The sequence below is a fragment of the Anabas testudineus genome, chromosome 9 (genome assembly GCF_900324465.2).
Source record: "Anabas testudineus chromosome 9, fAnaTes1.2, whole genome shotgun sequence".
Taxonomy (NCBI): domain Eukaryota; kingdom Metazoa; phylum Chordata; class Actinopteri; order Anabantiformes; family Anabantidae; genus Anabas; species Anabas testudineus.
Window position 1 is genome coordinate 5,440,637 of NC_046618.1, and position 18,122 is coordinate 5,458,758.

At 39.9% G+C, this 18,122-nt stretch overlaps 1 protein-coding gene across 1 annotated transcript in view; it reads left to right on the plus strand.

Moving 5' to 3' along the window:
* The window catches only part of galnt9 (polypeptide N-acetylgalactosaminyltransferase 9), a 74,640-nt gene that overhangs the window by 31,077 nt on the left and 25,441 nt on the right, over positions 1-18,122 (plus strand). The window contains exons 5-6 of the mRNA XM_026343652.1: positions 6,520-6,717; positions 15,533-15,650. Of these exons, the coding sequence (XP_026199437.1) occupies positions 6,520-6,717; positions 15,533-15,650 (316 nt within the window). The remainder of the gene's footprint in view (positions 1-6,519; positions 6,718-15,532; positions 15,651-18,122) is intronic.

Here is an 18,122-nt window from a genome sequence, read left to right on the forward strand (position 1 = left end):
TGGATAGTGCGCGGCGGCAGCTCTGACAACAAACAGCACTCAGTGAGGAAGTTGCATCATTGCCTAGTTGCATGGCTGATGATGAATGAAACCCTGGTGTTCCCCTCATCTGTTTCCCCATCTGTTCGTGCTCAAAAAGAGACGTACCTTTCATGCACCCACATAACCTATAGCTCTCATACTCGCCCCCCATTTGTGTGCCTGCAAATTTCCTTTGAGTTAGTTCACCTCCTGCCATTGTGAGAATCTCGCACGCCTCTCTGTTCAGCGCAACTCCCACCTTACTGCCTTTTTTAAAAATGTTGTTGTTGTTTTGGTGCTTCGGATTTGCTCTTGCGTGAGGTTTTATTTACACGAGTCAGGGAAAAGTAGAGCACAATCCCTGTGATTTCTCTACAAGTAGATGCTGGGTAAAGGGATATAGCGATGGCGGAGATGACAGGCGTCTTCAAGAAGCTTGTTGTGCTGCTTAGATTTCTTTGTGTGTGTGAGTGTGTGTGTGAATTTATTATCTACTGTACGTCTGCAGACTTTCTGTGCTGCTCCCCCATTCAGATAGACTCACTTGTGATATCTGCACATGTACATGTGTTCGTTCGAATGGAAGAAGCGCCCTATTTATCATAATATGATTATTCACCATGGCGCATGCAGTGATAAGTGAGATGGATGGTTCCTGTAGATGTTGTGGTGACTCACCCTCAATGACCTTGTACACACTGCCTGTGCATACTGAGCCAGAGACGATCCTGCCGGCTTTCAGCTGCAGCACTGTGGTTCGTTGGCATTGCATTCCCCCTGGGGGGCTGTACATTTGCTACTGAAATCTATTGCTGGTTCATATTTCTGTTAAAGCAAACATAATTCAATAATCATATTGTAGTGCACTTAACAGCTGTTTCGCATTGCCTGACACCATGTCGGTTTACATGGCGTTAAAGAAGCAAAGCCGTTTTCACCAGGGGAGTGACGGAATCTGATTTCCGTGGCTTTGCTCTGTTTTAATATGAGGATATGAAATCGTTGCCTATCATTAATGCAGCATTGCGTCAGCTAAATGTTCACAATCCATCTCATCTAAAGCTCATCTTTGAGACAGAGGATGTCCATTCTGCTCCAAACATGACTGGTTTCTTTCTACATTCTCTGTAAAGGAAAAGGATTAATGGCAGGAACTGGCGGCGTGTCGTAATTAGCACTGACTGCATGCCACACTTCAACCACACGCGGCTGCATAGGGGAGGTGCAGGGAAATTGATATTTATTTGGTTTTTGAAGCCCCTGCACACTTGCAATCTCAGATTATTAACAATTAATCATTAGCAGTGTAGCAGCTGCTCCCTGCTGAGTGTGTGCAGGAGATAAGATTGTCATTACGGGAAGGTTGTAATGAAACGCGTGCTTCAGAAAGCAAGACTTTGATGAATGTTGAATGTTCTGCTGCCATGTGACCTGGCGAGTTTATCTAAGAATAAGACAAACTGGTGGAATTCATAAAAGTAAGAAATGTATAAAAAGCCAACCTCTGCCTCCTGTAATTATGAAATATTTCATATTTGTCACTTCCATATTTGATCAGTTCCTTAGTTCCTATGTCTACTTATTATGCCATGCAGGTGCAGTGGTATTATATTAAATTCAATGGTACATAAATTTCACAGTTCTTGAAGGCTTAAGAAACTTTTTTTTTTTTTTTTTTTTGCTAAAGTAAATCATGTCTCTCTCACTGTGTCTGGCAGTGGCTTAGTGTTTATATCTGTCTGGAGATGAGAAAGGAGGCTGCAGTACTGAGTGCTTCACAGAGCACAAACCGGGCAGACCCTCAAATCCACAGAAAAGACAGAGATTTATGCCACCTTTACATTTTGTATCATATCCACTTAGAAGTACTATGGAATCTAACATTGCACTGCAAGAACCGTTTCCAGTTCATCTTCTGAATCCCACTATGCACCTGAAAAAAGCCCTGACACCATAACAGATTGAAATTCTATGCAGATACCTTTACTTTCTTTGGATTCTGCATTTTTAAAAGGAGGAGAGAGACTGGCCAACATTAATATGAGCTGTACATATTCACGTCTGGGCTGCTCGCTCTGTGAAACAGCCAAGCAGGAGGACTGTGGACGGCCTCACATTTAGAGATTTAATGTGCTTAAAAATGGCCGGAGGCACTGCAGGCTTAGATTCTGCCTAATACATTCACAGCAAACAGACTTCATTTAAACATACACCACAAAAATAAAACCTCTCGTGTAGCAGGGGAGACAAGGTCTATGTTTGTGTGAGGTCTTCTGTGTAAGTTATCATAATGTTTTTTTTTAATATATACACCATTATTATTATTATACATTGACAATGTCCTTACTGGGTTCAGAACCCTGGCTGATCACATTTTACCTGCAAGAGGTGCTACAATAACTCTTCTAATGAAAAATATGAATTATTATAATAAAGTAAAAATGCATGAATCAAACTGTTTGTTTTTTCCCCCCTGTACTTGAGTTACAGCCAGATTGGGATCTGATACATTTTGGATGATTATAAATCATCACGATCATTCCCAGTTTTAGACTCATTAATCTGTATGCAATAAATGAAACATTTCATGGAGGAGAGCTGCATGTCTCTCCTGATATATACCAGATAGTGAGACATCTTTTAAGGTTACTATGTTGAGTCAAGCAGCTACAAATTAAGACTGGGTGGTGATATTTATTCGAGCTTGTGACACGCTCCTTTCTTTTTGTCTGATTCTGTCAAACGTATGCATAGCCAGTCAAAAGAGGACCTGCGTCACTGTAAACCACTATAAGATGTGGCATGGTGGAGCAAATGGCAATGGAGGTTGTCAACATGTATTCACAATGTTAAATGAGTCATCAGTGGAACGACGAAATCCTGTTGTAATCTAGAATTGAGTATGATTGGGAACGATGTGGATGAATAACTCTCTCAGTGTATTGCAGATGAAATGGCAGCTACAGAAAGTCGAACAACACAAGCTCGTCTGTCAAAACCAGATGTGTCCTCATTTCCAGAGCACCTCTGTCTTCTCAGTCTCATGTATCCCCAAGGCGCAGGAGCTGCTAGCTGGCCCTGGGGTGTTTTGGGGTTCCCAAGGACTCGGGGAGATGAATGGAGGATGTGCGGAGGAGGCTGGGACGGCAGAAACATTTGTTTAGAGAGCATAGAGAAAGATTCAGCAGTGTTTATTCCAGCACACACTCACATACTAGACACTTACTACAATAAATAGTAGTCCACCTGGTGATGTTGTGGCTGATTAGTGAATGTTGGCCTCCTGTCCAATCCAGCTTAGGACTGACTCATTAAGTCAAGTATCTCTTAGGCAGATGACTTTGACACATCAAAAGAATTCACTATAATGCAATCTGCAGCAGTTATTTTTAAAGTTTGACTGTCACATCTATTAATTGTTTTGCATCAAAGAAAGTATCTATAAGATACAGATGTGTTGATACCTTCTAAATATTCTCTTTGAGGATCTAGTGCAGGGTCAGTTTTTAAATGCTTTAACCTATCGTTTTAATTCCTCTTATATAGACTAATCAACAAGTTGTGTTCTAAGTTATATTTGATCATCTGCAGTATGTGCTCTCTAGTGACATGGACATAACTGAAGTCGAAACCAGTATATTTTCACTGACAGTGAAAGCACTGATGTTTGGGTTAATAACAGTCGGCAGTCTCCCACTTTTGACAGATGAAGGTAGTCTGTGTCACTGTAGAAGCTATTCTGTCACAAAACACCAGTGTGAAATTTGTTGTGACACAGGCTTTGGGGAAAATGGTTTTGAAAGTACTGCATTATCCTGGATGTATTAAGAGAGCTGCTTATGCTGATCTGCCACTTTTGCCACTTTTTGGTTTATGTATATTCTAGGGCTCTAATGAAGTAGTTTTGGACAATATACAGGACAATAAACAATAACAAAAAAATGCTTATTTATCTACTCCCCCTCTGCCTGAAATGATTAACTTTAGCTCCTGTCTCCCCTGAGGCCACTCTGATCTGATTGGCCAGCTTGTGGAAGCCTGCCAGTTTATGGGCCGAACAGACTGTAAAACCTTTCCAGCTTACCCGAGCGGGTGGGCATGACTGCGTACTTTGTGAGCCACACAGTGTATTCCCGGCCCCAGCATTTGCATACTTTATAATAGTGCGGCCATAACATTAGAAACACATCTTGCAGCTGCACTCCAGTACGACTCCACCACCCTCTGAGACATCAATAGTAAGCAAATAGTAGAAATGTCACCTTTTTAACAAAATTGGAGAAATTATTTCCCTGTAAAAGTAAAAATGATTGTAGAGCTGTTCTATCAGATTGCAAATAACAAAGTGGCCAGTGAGTGCGTGTTTATTATTGAGATCATAATTGAACACACACACACACACACACACACACACACACACACACACATACACTGAACTGCATTATGTTCAGTTCTGCCTTCAACACAGATTTATCCTTCATATTTGTACTGGTTGTTTCACTAATCATCACCACAGACTGGAGGTTGTAATTACCCACTGTTATTTACCCACAGCCACACATGCGGGAGGACAACTCTGAAAATAGTTAAGACAACTTTGGAGTAAAGACATAGGAGCCATCTGCCAGGCTCTCAGAACTGTGGCTGTGCTACTTTTACCAACCACTCACGTTATTAAACTGCAGCTTTCTCTAAGTACTGCATCAGATTTTACTGCCATCATCCCATATAGTTCAGTTTGGTCTATTCCCTCTGTACTCTCTGTTCCCTACCTTCATGTGATAAGTAGTCATTTTGCTTTTGGAAGATAAATGGCTTTCACTTTTTGAACAGAGGTACATTGGGAAAGAGGTGCAAAGAGACAGAGAGAGAAAGCTGGAGGGTGACAGTAGTCTTACGTTTACCATTTCATAATTGCAGCAATTTTTAAATTTAGAAGTGCAGTGTGTGAGTTGTGAGGAATTGAGCCTATGAAGAGTTGCTTTGAAGACATGGTGGAGATCATCTCACAGCATGAGGAAGATTATACAAATATAGCCTGGCCAGCAGGACATCCTCTTCGCTCTGTACCATATGGATCTCAAGACCATGCTGCCCTTGGCCAAGGCTTTAAAAGGCAGAGGGAGCTTACTGTGTGGCATAGATGAAAAACCACTGCAGCAACCAAGTGTCACCTCATAATATTAACAAAACCACGAAGCATGCAGCATTAGGATTGATTGAGGGGTTTGGTCTGTATCGGGGCATTCATAATGGATAATTACTGATGTCTATCTTCTGATCTAATTCACAGAAAGGAAGCCAAACAAATTATAGAAAAGAAATGGCTGTTGAAAGGAAATGAACGTCATTCTTTGCTGCTGAAGTAACTATTCTAGCGTCTACATTATAAGTGGTATAAATCTTTAGGAGATGACCTGATGAATTGTGGCATCTACAAAAGACACTTAGCGCCTGATTCAAATTCTACACTAGCTCCAATCTCATGAACTAGATTAATTAATTAATTATTCTGAAAAGGTTAATGTCTTCATATGTTTTAAAGGTATTGACCCTGTTCCTAGGTTGACTGCCTACAGCAGCCACTTTTACGACTGTAACTTGGTATTAGTCTCTTCCTTCTTGACTATACTTAACTTTATACATACGCAGGAGCTGGAGCTAAAATGAACTAAGACAAGATATTTTACTAAGTGCTAAAGTTTGGACAGTCCATAATTCTAAGGAGTTTTTCCTGAATTGCCTCATTAAGAGCCACTCTTAGCCTTAAGACATGTCACGAATACACCCCATGATCCCCATTTGATGTTATCTAAAAGAATGATTGTCAGCCAAATCAGCCCCCGAGCAAATAGCATGAAATGAAGACTGTACGCAGTAAGAAACTAACCTGCAAACCTTCACGCCGGGAAGACCTGAAAGTGATTTAAGCTATGGTTACTAAATCTGTCTGTTTCCAACCTAATGTGCTTTTCTTATCGGTTTGTACCTCTTATCAAGTCGCTCACATTCTGACATTTCCCTTTCACAAGCAGAAGATGTAAAATATGATATTATTTGTTGTTCAGCTGAAAATGAATTTGGCCAGACCTTCACATCATGGACAGTGGAGGAAAGTGAATCCTCAAAGCTGATTAAACTCAATGACTGCTGAAAGGCCATGTAAACGTACGGCCACACTAGAGTGAAAGAACCATTCTGCTCAATATGTTTTTAAAAATATTTAGACTGAGTTCCCTCTATTCTCTCACATTGACACCTCTCACTTTACATTCGCATTCAGTTATATAGTCAGCTGGGTCATTTGTGAGTTATTCTAAAATTGTTGCAATATTAATACTTGGAACCTCTACAGGACAGAATAAAAATGTGCACTACCTTATCATTCGCCCTGTAGCAGTTGTGGCTGTTCTCTCACTCCTTTTCACCTATAGATGACATTTCTGCATATTTGATTCAGAGTCTGCTCTTAACCTCCATCTCTTCTCTCATCTGAAGGGCCGAACCAATCCTGACCCGCATGAAGGAGGATCACACCCGCATCATCCTGCCTGCCATAGACAACATCAAGTACAACACGTTTGAGGTGCAGCAGTACGCCAATGCTGCCCACGGCTACAACTGGGGACTTTGGTGTATGTACATCATCCCCCCACAGGAGTGGCTGGACAAGGGTGATGAGACAGCCCCTATCAGGTGAGGGACACGATCGGCGACTGCCTCCATTATAGATGAGAATTTTGATGAAATATGGATAGGCTTGAGAAATGACTTATTCATGTGTGGAACTATCAAACTAAGGTGCTCCTTAGACCAGTGTGCCACCCAAACACACAAGAAAACCTCCGCATAGTAAGCTGTCTAATTATCATGATGAATATCTTCATTTTGATGCGGGATCACGAGGCCACAGCGATGCTGTGTCATTAGTGTAATTGTGTATCGAATATAAGCAGGGCATTCCATTATAGCGCGCTGATTGGAGGACAGCACCAGCTTGTATGATGTTTCTGTATAATCCTTGAATTGGTTATGTGTGTCCTTGCTGAAATTTTATTGGATTTTAATAGACTGAGATATCTGACACTTTGTACGACTTTGTTTGGACACAGCTACCGAGCTGTGATTTCTGTGTTTTAGTGTGAAACGTCTGTTAACGATAGACCACATTAACACAACATTTAAACAAGAGCAGACTGCAGGCTTCTCATGAAGGTATGAACAAATATCCTTATTAAAACAGAGGCGACTAGGGAAAGCACTTGAGTATTGAAATGCATGGAGATGGTTTGGAATGAAGCACAATGAATCGGTCATTGCTTAACAATAGGAAGATTTCCCATCATTCAACACGGCAGTGTGGCTGAGCCTGCATGAACATGAAGGCATAACATCAGAGAGACAGGGAGACCTCAGTAACTGGAATGTGTTCAAAACCAGCAAGAGGGGTGTAGCCGCAAAAATGGATGCAGTGGTTTTTTTTTTATTTCCTGTAATTTCTTTGATACTCGCTAGTCTCTGTGTTTGGTTTGGGTTCTAGGCTGGAATAAATATGAGGCAATTAAGAGCAGAAAAAAAGAAGACAGGAAACAAAACACATAGGTCTTCCAATGTGCACATATTAAAATGTCATTTAACCAAACATTGTAGCTGCCTCCCAGGTGCAGGGTTAAAGCTCCTCGATGTCCCTGAGCTTGAATCCCGCTGATGAAAAGTATTAATATACATGTATGGAGGCATAGTGGAGGAAACAAATGTGAGCAGTGTGAAACTGGCGTGTGCTGTGTTGTTGTGTGAAAACACACAAAATGGAGTGTGTGAAAACTCCTGAAGGACCTAGAACATTTCAGATACTGTTTGGAGCTTCTAATATACTAAAGCTAAGGCCAGTGCAGGAGTCAAGTGTTCAAGGTCAAACCACATGTAGCATGAAGACACTCCACTATTGGTTTCCATCCTTTACATATTCATGGCACTGTTGAAATACATATTTTGCTGTGGGCTTGCTTCATCGCCATTGCAGTTTTATTACTATAAAATCTTGAATTCAGACCTGAAGACAAAACACTCTGGCTTATGAAAGGTTTCGTACCACAATATTTCTTTAATAAATATTGCAACTTAAAATATTTAAAAGCTGAAAGTTGGCTCCCAATTTTCATAACGCCACCCTTATCGGGACACTGAAGCCAACCAGCATGTTGAGAAAACATTAACTAATATTAAATATTAAGTAAATATTGCAATGCATTATTTGGCAGGGTCAGGGTCAGCAATAGAATGACACTCATGAACAAATTTCTCTGTCTTGTTTAAGGACACCTTAAACAACAGAGGAACAGAAACAACAAAGATGTGTCCTTAACACAGGTCATCTATTTAAAGGAAACACTGTTTATTTTCACTTGCATCACAGGAATCACAATGACAGATGTGTTGATAAAGTGAAACAGGTACATCAGAGAAGTCATAAAAGATTTGAGACAAGTGAGACGTAGAAGATGCCAAAAAATCTGCATCGCAACAGAAAGCTGAATATACAGTGGCAAGAAAAAGTGTGTAAACTTGGAATTTCATAGTTTTCTGCATTAATTGGTCATAAGATGTGATCTGATCTTTATCTAAGTCAAGAGTATTAATAAATATAATGTGCATAAAATAATAATACAAGAAACATTCTGATCTTTTATGTCTTTATTAAGAACAACCATTAAAACCTCACAGCACACGACCTGCATTTGAATAATGACCTCAAAAAAGCCAACTGGAGTCAAGCGTTAGCATAAGTTAAGAAAATGAGTATGGAGGTGTGGAATAAAACTACTTTCTTAAAAACACTCAAACCTTTTGAGTCAGAAGAATGTGCTTATGTGAGCCATATCTGTGAGCTTTCAGAGGATCTACGATCAGGAATTGTTAATTTACATAAAGTTGGAAAGGTTTACAAAGTGATGTCAAAGACTTTAGAAATTCATTCAATTCAAGTGGGCAGCCAGTCAAAATGATCCCAAGAGCACAACAAACACTTATCAGTGAGGTAAAGAAACAACCCGGAGAGACAGAGAAAGATTTGAAGGCATCATTGGAACTGGCTAACATCTGTGTTCATGAGTCTACAGTAGGTAAAACATTGACATTTCAGGACACCACTAAGGAAGCTGCTGTTTACTAAAAAGAACATTGCTGCATGACTGAAGTTTGCCAAAGAGCACATTGACACTCCACAGCAGTATTGGCAAAATGTTTTGTGGACTGATGAAGCTCTATTGAACTATTTGGTAAGAACACAGAACTACATCTTGAGTTTGTTTTCATGTACAGTTCTTTGTTAGAGATCTATACAGACCAGAAGATGCTTCATATTCTCCTGAGGTATCCATTTTGGAAACATGTATCTTGTTAATTTCAGCTGTTACTACTCACCAGCTTTGACACCATAAAGCAGGACTGGCTGATATTACTGGCCATTCAGACCTCTGTGTTTTGTCAGCTGTACCGACAGGTGCCTATTCCCAAGCAGGTTCAACCTAGTCAGGTACATTTCAGAGTAGAGGCCAAACAAAAACCAGCACCTGGTCCCCGAACAACTCCAACCCCTAAAAACCCATCATGCTACAGAAACAGCTACAAATGCCTAAACAAGCACAAATGTAGAAGCCTGAGCATGTGAGACTTCATGTGGTCTGTTAGTACTTTAGGTTTGAACCTTTAAAAGAATTCATTACTCTGTCTGATTCTAAACCAACACAAAAAATGTGTAATGTTTTTGATTTGTATTTGTCTCAGCTGCTGCATTTTAACCAAGCTCAAAACATGAAACATACCTATGCTTACTGCCAGAATGTCTAATATCCCAGCACTGCCATATGCTAAAACATTCAAACACCCTGTCTGATTTTGACCAAGGGCAACAAAAACTGAATTTCAAACTAGGGTTTCATTACCTTGCTTGGTCCAGCATAGGCAAAGCAATAACAGTTTTATTTGGCGCTCATACAAACAAACAATGTGATGACAGTTTATGCTGTCGACCTAAATATTGAATGTCTTATCAAAGCCCCATGAAAACCATGTATTATTGAGTATCATCTGCTGGGTGCGAGACAGGAGAAAGATAAGAGAACAGCCTCAGACACTGCAGAGCTGCTTCGTGTTTTCCTATTGACACTTTGCTGCAAATGGACAGATCGCCTCAAGGGCCGGCTGAAGTGTGCCGGCTGTGCAGATTTCTATTGGAAATCATTCTCCCACTTGTTTCCTAAAGGTTTCTGCCCATCAACAAGAGAAGCTCTGTGGCCAGTCAGAGACCAGCCTTTTCTCTCTGTTAGGATACATTTAACAACAAAGAGAGTAAAAGGGTACAAGAGGACACAACAACTGGTACATTCTGAGAGTGCAGAGGATTGTTATCATTTTTGAGATTTGGCAAAAAGGGGATTCTTTGGCCATTGCAACCTTCACTGAAAAGACAGAACAGGAAGGCAGTAGAAGTGGCTAACGTGTGGTTTTGAATCAGCATCACTTGCACAGGTTGTTTCTTACATGTAACAAAAACATTTTAGTAATATCATTGTTTGTTAGGAATGATGTGCGTTTTCAAAAGTACCTTCACAGGTAGATGGACAACAAATGAATAAGAAGGGGTTTAGTCTTAACCAACAATTACTGGCTAAAGAGACATTTGCAGTAACAGGACTATATGCTCTACAAGGACTGTGCGATCACAACTAATGTTTTGATGCTTAGCAACCACACATGATAAAACAAAATGACCGAAAATAAAACACAGAGGATATTACAGTGTCACACCTTTAGAGGACCTCTGAAAGTATAGACAAATTGTTAATTATATATCAGGAATGACATTGTACATCAATAGTATCATTGATGGATGAGCTGTGCTGAACTGTTTTTTTAAATACTGCTATATGAATTAAAACATTTTTTCAAAAATTATTATTATTTCCAAATAAAATTACAAATAAAATGCTTTAATCTTTGTGTTAACATCCCTATCATTTCTTTCTTACTTTAATCAACAGGACTTTCGTGCAGTTTGAAATAAGAGGCCACAAGCAAGCAAGATGTGAGGTTAAAAAAAACTGTTTGAACAGCAGATTCTTCATCTGGGAGAAGCTTTTCTATATCTTGCCTAATTCGCATACATGTACAAAATCAGATGTTCCATACCGCATACAGTGAGCAACTGGGGGATCCCGCATTACGGGGTACGAGGGGTGGATGAGCCCTGCAGACTGACCATCTGTACAGTAAAAATAACAAAATCTAATGACATTAAATGTGAAAATCCACAGGAAGATTTTCACCATCAATCAGTGATGTCCTAGGCAGCCCAGAAGTTATTTATGTGTTCCTATTGTGTTTAGTGTTTTTTTATGTGTACACGCTTTCACCCAAGTTGCTAATTGACAAACCACAAAGAAGTGAGTTTGTGTGAACTGTAAGTACGAAGAGCCAGAACACAACAGTGCAGGCGAGGAAAAGTGGCTTACTGTGTCATTCACACTTAGAAAACATTACACAGAACCCACTGGAGACTGTTTTGTATTTCACACACAGCAGAGGGCAGGGTCACACAGAGTAGAAAGTGTGGCTGCAGTGCATCACAATCAACCCAGAGTTTATGTTGATGAAGAAATGGGTATCTCCGTCTCTTTTTTGGATTCTTAAAACCTAAAGTGGATCCGTTTATTTAGCATTCATCCTCACTATTTTGGATTTTCTGGAGAAACAGCTGGCTCTAATTATTGTTTTAATTGGCTTTAGTTAATTGACTGCACTAGAAAAATAACTTTCTCATGCCTTGGTAGCCTCATCTTTGGTAACCTTCCACACTAGACAAATAAGGGAACAAACTTTGCTTTAATTTGATCCCTTTTCTTTTATAAAACGTAACCCACTAAAGCTCCTACAGCTACCTCCAATATGAGGTTGTTACCTTTACATTGTACTTTGTGTTGAAATGCATCACAAACATTAAGAATGTAGTCAGCCGGAGGTTTCAGCTTTATCATCACTGGCGCCTGACTTAAGGTGCTGAGTCTGTACTAAAACAAAGAAACGGTGTACAGTATACACTGCAGGAAGCTTAGTCTAAAGGGAACGCTAAAAGAGAGGTGCACAAAGTTTGTGTTGCACAGAAAGGCAAGGTAGGTCACTTGTCAAGAGAGGAGAAAGGATGAGGTGAACAGCGCTGAGTCTGTGCTGTGTCTGTCTTTTTATCTGCATATCCAGTGCAAATAATGGCACTCGAACGCCTCCCTGACACCAGCTTATAATTTAAACAAGACTGCATGAGGCTACGTGAGACATTGAAACTATATACAGCAGCAAGAAAAGGTACTTGAACCTTTTGGAATTTCATGGTTTTCTGCATTAATTTGTCATAAAATGTGATCTGAGCTTCATCTTAGTCAGGAGTATTAACAAATCTAATGTACCTTTTTGAATTTTCTCCACACAAGAAGAATACACTTATGTGATCCATGCCTCACCAAAACAAGCTTTCAGAGGATCTACAAGGATTGTTGATTTACATGAAGCTGGAAAGGGTTACAAAGTGATTTCAAAGACTTTAGAAACTCACCAGTCTACAGTTAGACAAACAATCTACAAATGGAGACACTTTAGGACTGTGGCTACTCTACCAAGAAGTGGGCAGCCAGTCAAAATGGTCCCAAGAGCACAATGAACACTTGTTAATGAAATAAAGAAACAACCCAGAGTGACAGACAAACATTTAAAGGCATCACTGGAACTGGCTAACATATGTGTTAAGTGTTTTTTTGAGTCTACAGTAATTGACACATAAAACATTGAACAAGCAGGGTGTCTATTTCAGGACACCATGAAGGAAGCGGCTGCTTTCTAAAAAGAACAGTGCTGCACACCTAAAGTTTGCCAACTTGCACATTGACATTCCAATGTCAGTATTGGCAAAATGTTTTGGAGACTGATCAAACTAAATTGAACTATTTGGAAAGAATACACAGCATTACATCTGGCATAAAAAGGTCACTGCATATCACCATGAAAACATCATCTCAACGATAAAGTATGGTGGAGGAAACATCATGATTTGGGCCTGCTTTGCTGCATCAGGGTCTGGCCAGCTTGCAGTGATTAAGGGGAAGATGAATTCCTGTGTGTATCGAGGATAATGTAAAAATGTCTGTGCGTCAGCTGAAACTCTGAAACTCTCAAAATTCACCTTTTGGAGGGGCTAAGTCACTGTGTAATAAATTAATTAGTTATTAGCTAATGACAGCAAAGATTTCACCACTATCAACTAAATGATGGTGGTGAGACATCAAAACATGCAGTCAGTTGTGATCCCTTTACCGTCATCCAAAGGCCATGACATAGCATCTGATGCTCAGGGAGTGAGAGCAGACTGGAGATTGCTACTCCAATTGTTTCCACGTGCACATGTAAAGATTAAAACTAAAAAAATCCAAGTGAACTAAGGACAATAGTATAATTAATGCTGCCTGACGCAAAGAAATAACATCTGAATCTTACTTAATCACTGAGTACAAACTGTTAGAACTGTATCACAATAAATCCAAAGATCTTGTTGATGGAGACATTTTTTCTCCTGTTTCTACAGAGGAATTTTAAAGTGGTGTATGTTCCCACATTTGTCTTTGAAATTTTTTGACCATGCATTGTTATAACTGACAGCTTCCTATTAGTAATGACATAAAGCTAAAAGTTTTTCATCACACTTAAAATGTTGCAATATACATCTACTTTAGACTACTCACATAGGTAGTCTAGATTTGTGTCTTATGTCTTGTGTATGTCTTCATAAGATACAATGTACTATGAATGACACTCAAAACAGACTAATGTGAGCAAAAAAGAAAAAAGGCTTTCTTTGCAATGCCATTTCTGTGTCATAGTTAAAGTTTGTGTTTTGGGCTCACACACCCTATGGCTCAGTGTACAGATTTAATACATAGAATCAAGAACCATAGTAACTCCCACTTCGTAGTACTTCCTAATGCAATGTCTCTCAAACTGAAGTGGCTGACACACATTTGCTTCACTTTCACTCTCTGTGTGTGTGTGTGTGTGTGTGTGTGTGTGTGTGTGTGTGTGTGTGTGTGTGTGTGTGTGTGTGTGTGTGTGTGTGTGTGTGTGTGTGTGTGTGTGTGGAGTCATTCCAGAAAGACGAACAAAGCCACTTATTGGTCACTTAAGAAGAAAAAAAAAAATAATAACACAACTCAGTACTGTGTATGAATGCAATGTTTTTTGTGGGGCTTTGTCCCAGAGCACTTAAGAACTGACAGATAATGGTACTGAAAAGCAGCCCTGGGGGGACAGCAGCTAAAATGGGACAATTTCTCTTAGTAGAGGTGGAAAGTAAGTGCTTCCTTTGGTGAAAAACACTCTTTTACTCTTGCTTTACCAGCTAAGCTTAGTTTTAAAAGCATTTTAAGGTTCTACCACTAAAACATCAGCAGTACTGTATGTACAATGAAATATGTTTTTTTTTAGTTAAAATGTCGCAATGCTGAAGTGGTGTGTAAATATTAAAGCTGCATAAAATAATATTTTTATGTAAAGTATGTGACACATAGTGACAGTATCAGCCTTGGTAATAATGAGGATTTTATCATCTTTGATTTTACAGCCTGAAACTATTAGCAGGTGTGCAGCTTTTAACATCTAAGAGACATTTTGGTGGAGGTGAAACCAGAACTAAAAGGAGAGTGAATATTGTACTTAGAATGTACACAGTAATGGAAATGTTTACCTGCAATATGTGTAAATAGGCAACAACTGGTGATCATGTGTTGCTTTATTAAGATTCACTGTGATTACATAAAAGGCAGTTCTGTCTCAATTATCATTGCTGCATAATATATTCATCTCTGTCTCAGAGGAAAGCACAACAGAGTACTGGATACAGTAAGTTGATAACTGCAGCCACAGTTACAGCACAGCATTTGCCTCACCGTCTCTTCCTCATATCAAATATATCTTAGCCTTGTGTGCAGAATGTGCTTTCCAGTATAGACCAATGGAAACAGACAAGAGTCTCTTTATGCTGCACACTTCCATTAACCATGTTTTAGCAACTCCAAATCTAATTTTGTCTACAGTAAATGAGCTCTTCTGGCCTGATAAGTGGCTCAAAGATGTTTCATTTCACCATAGTAGAATCCAGCTTTCCAGTGCAGGAGTGTAAGGTGGCATGTTTTTAAATCAGAAAGCAAAACCAAGTATGCTATACAGACATTTATTGAACTCATCAGTGGCAGGTCTGAACTGCGAAACATTTCAATGAAAACACAGCAACTAATGCCCGTGTTGTGTTGTGCATGGGTTTTTCCGAGCTTTACCAGAAAAACATTCAAAATTAGATTTTCTATCTTTCTATCTTGATTGCATTGAATGTTTTTAAATTCTCTGCGGGTGTATGAAGCTGAGCGTCTACATACTAATATTCAAAAGATGCTTTCTGTCTGTGCTCATCCAGAACTCCAGCTATGATTGGCTGCTCCTTTGTGGTTGATCGGGAATACTTCGGTGACATTGGTCTTCTGGATCCTGGCATGGAGGTCTACGGAGGGGAGAACATCGAGCTGGGCATGCGGGTAAGGACTTTAATAAATAACTTCAAATGCAGACTTTTTTTTCAAAAGTAAATTAAAAGCCACTATTTTAAGCAGAAGATGAAATTGCTGCAGGGGATGTTGGTTTTTAATAAGGTATTTCTTCAAAGCTGAAGGGGTTTGTGTGCTGTTGCACATCAGTAAGACCACACATAAAGTCATAATTACAAATTTATTATTTGAGGAGGTAATATTTAGAAGAACAATATTAGCTGGAATGATTTGGGAATGGCTTAAGATTACTATTTTTTTTTTGGTCTTGTTACTTTGTTTCCCAGCTGGAGGGATACAGCTTCAGGTACAAAACCCATGAGCGTCAACAAAAGCCATGATTAAACTTTGCAGTTTCTTAGGTGGGAGTGGGGAAGAAAAAAAATCCCCTTAATGCAAATCTTCAGCAATTCAAAAGCTCTAAAGCCTGTATACGAAAAATGTAAATCTCTTTTGCTGCCGCTTTGAGTTGAATTTAACGCTTCATGTGAGTGAAGCTTTGGTGAAGAATTGGTTAGCGTTTAAATTCAGAAAATGTTTCTCTCCAGCCGAGTGGAACCATTCTGAATCTAAACGCACTCCTTGGGCTTATTGGAATGAGAAATGCTTGAAAGATCCCACTCCTTCATTTAACGTTGTGCCCACATCCATTTCAAAATCTCAAGATGGCTTCAACGACACCTCAGAAGCGTCGGCTGCCTTTGAAAAAGCTCTTGAACGCAGGCTCGAGAATAGATCTTGGTTTACAGATTGCTGCTGCAGTCCTTTATTGAAGCCAGAGACATCTATAGTTGTTGATGACCATTTCAGAGGGTCTCATTACTGCAGAGAGTGGCTTTGCCCCTGCATCAGTAGCAGGTTTGTTTCTTGCCGTTGATAATAATGACACAGTGATCATGTGTCAGTATCTGATAGCTTCTTTGCCATTATCATAGAGCAATAATTCAGTGTAATGTATCATGTGCCCGACCGCCAACAGCCTCCCCCAAGGTTACACAGTGTTTTCTCAATCTGCAGAGCTGCTTATATGTAGCTAACAAACCATACAACAGGGTTAGACAAGGTTCGTAGAGGGAGATCAATTCAGCTACAGCTGCTAAATAAAGTTAGAACAACTCTATTGAACTGTGTGATATAGTGTAACTTCTTTTGGCTCTCACACGCACAAGCTACCTCGCTGGCTCCGTCTGTTCTGCTATAAATATTTTGCGGCTCCTTTTTTTTTTGATTCATGAAGTGAAGGGGATATGCCACACTGTCTGCGGACACAATACCATCACAAATGCAATTACCTCTCCTCCTGTTTGGCCTGTCCATGTGGAAATGAAACACATGCCACAGAAAAAAGGGGCCATTCAGCACATGTACAAGCTTGAATAGGTCTGCAGTCAACGACCAGCCTCGACCATTCATATTGCACAGCCACTAATGGAATGGAGATGGGCTTCTGGCGAGTGGATGGCAATGACTCCTCTACGTCTGCTGTGGCTGAGGCAGCTCATTGTAGTGCCGGCTAAGGAGTTGCCATTTGGGATAGGCTTGATTGACAAGAACATGTTTAACAATTAGCCAGGGCAGCTCACAATAGCTGAGCCTGCCCGGGACCATCTGACTACAGGTCGCTGATGAAAGGCAGGGTCACACTGAAAGGTTATAGCATATTTATAATTTACTGTGAGCTGTGCCTTCTATAGGGAGCTCTGGGTAAAACGCTTCCAGGATCCAAAGAACTGACCTCTTTTGTAGGCAGAGAGGAGGCAATGATATGCAGAGCTGATTATACAGTTCATAGCAATGTGTGTGGTGTTATTTCTGAGAGAAAGAGAATAGAATTAAAAACCAGTGCAAGGGAAAATAAATCATAGATCTCACTGCAGTTTTCTGTTTTTCTGGGTGTGTAATAATTTAAAGAGTTGGACCTGCAGATGAAAAGGAATGAACACAGAGAGGCTCAAACTGCAAAAACAAAGGAAATGGATATGTAAAAAATACTCCCAGCATGATACACTGAAAGGCAGATACAGTCTCTGCAGCCACAAAATGACACTGATTTTTTAGGTTGGTATCTGAATAGAGTGATAGCCCTACAATCATCCCAACATTAAATTGAAACACCTTTATGCATTCCTACTGTTCAGGTGTCTTCTTTTTACCACTTCTACTTTACCAGCATTTTGACATCGTTTGTCATGATTGTAAATAGCATAAGAACATCCAGCTTACATCGAGGCCCCGTTTGCAAACAGAGTAAAATGGTTGTGGGCAGAAATGATGAATTCTGCCAGTAGTGTCAATATCAGTTTATCTTGTAATGTTTCTCCCATCCCTCTGCTCCTGCTGAGTCTTTGCTGATGTAGCATCTTTGCAGGCCAGGTCATTGCGTTGCATTTCAAAGGTGCTGTGGGCATGGGTAGCCCATTATACTGAGGCAAACCTGTCCACAAATATCATACTACATCAGCT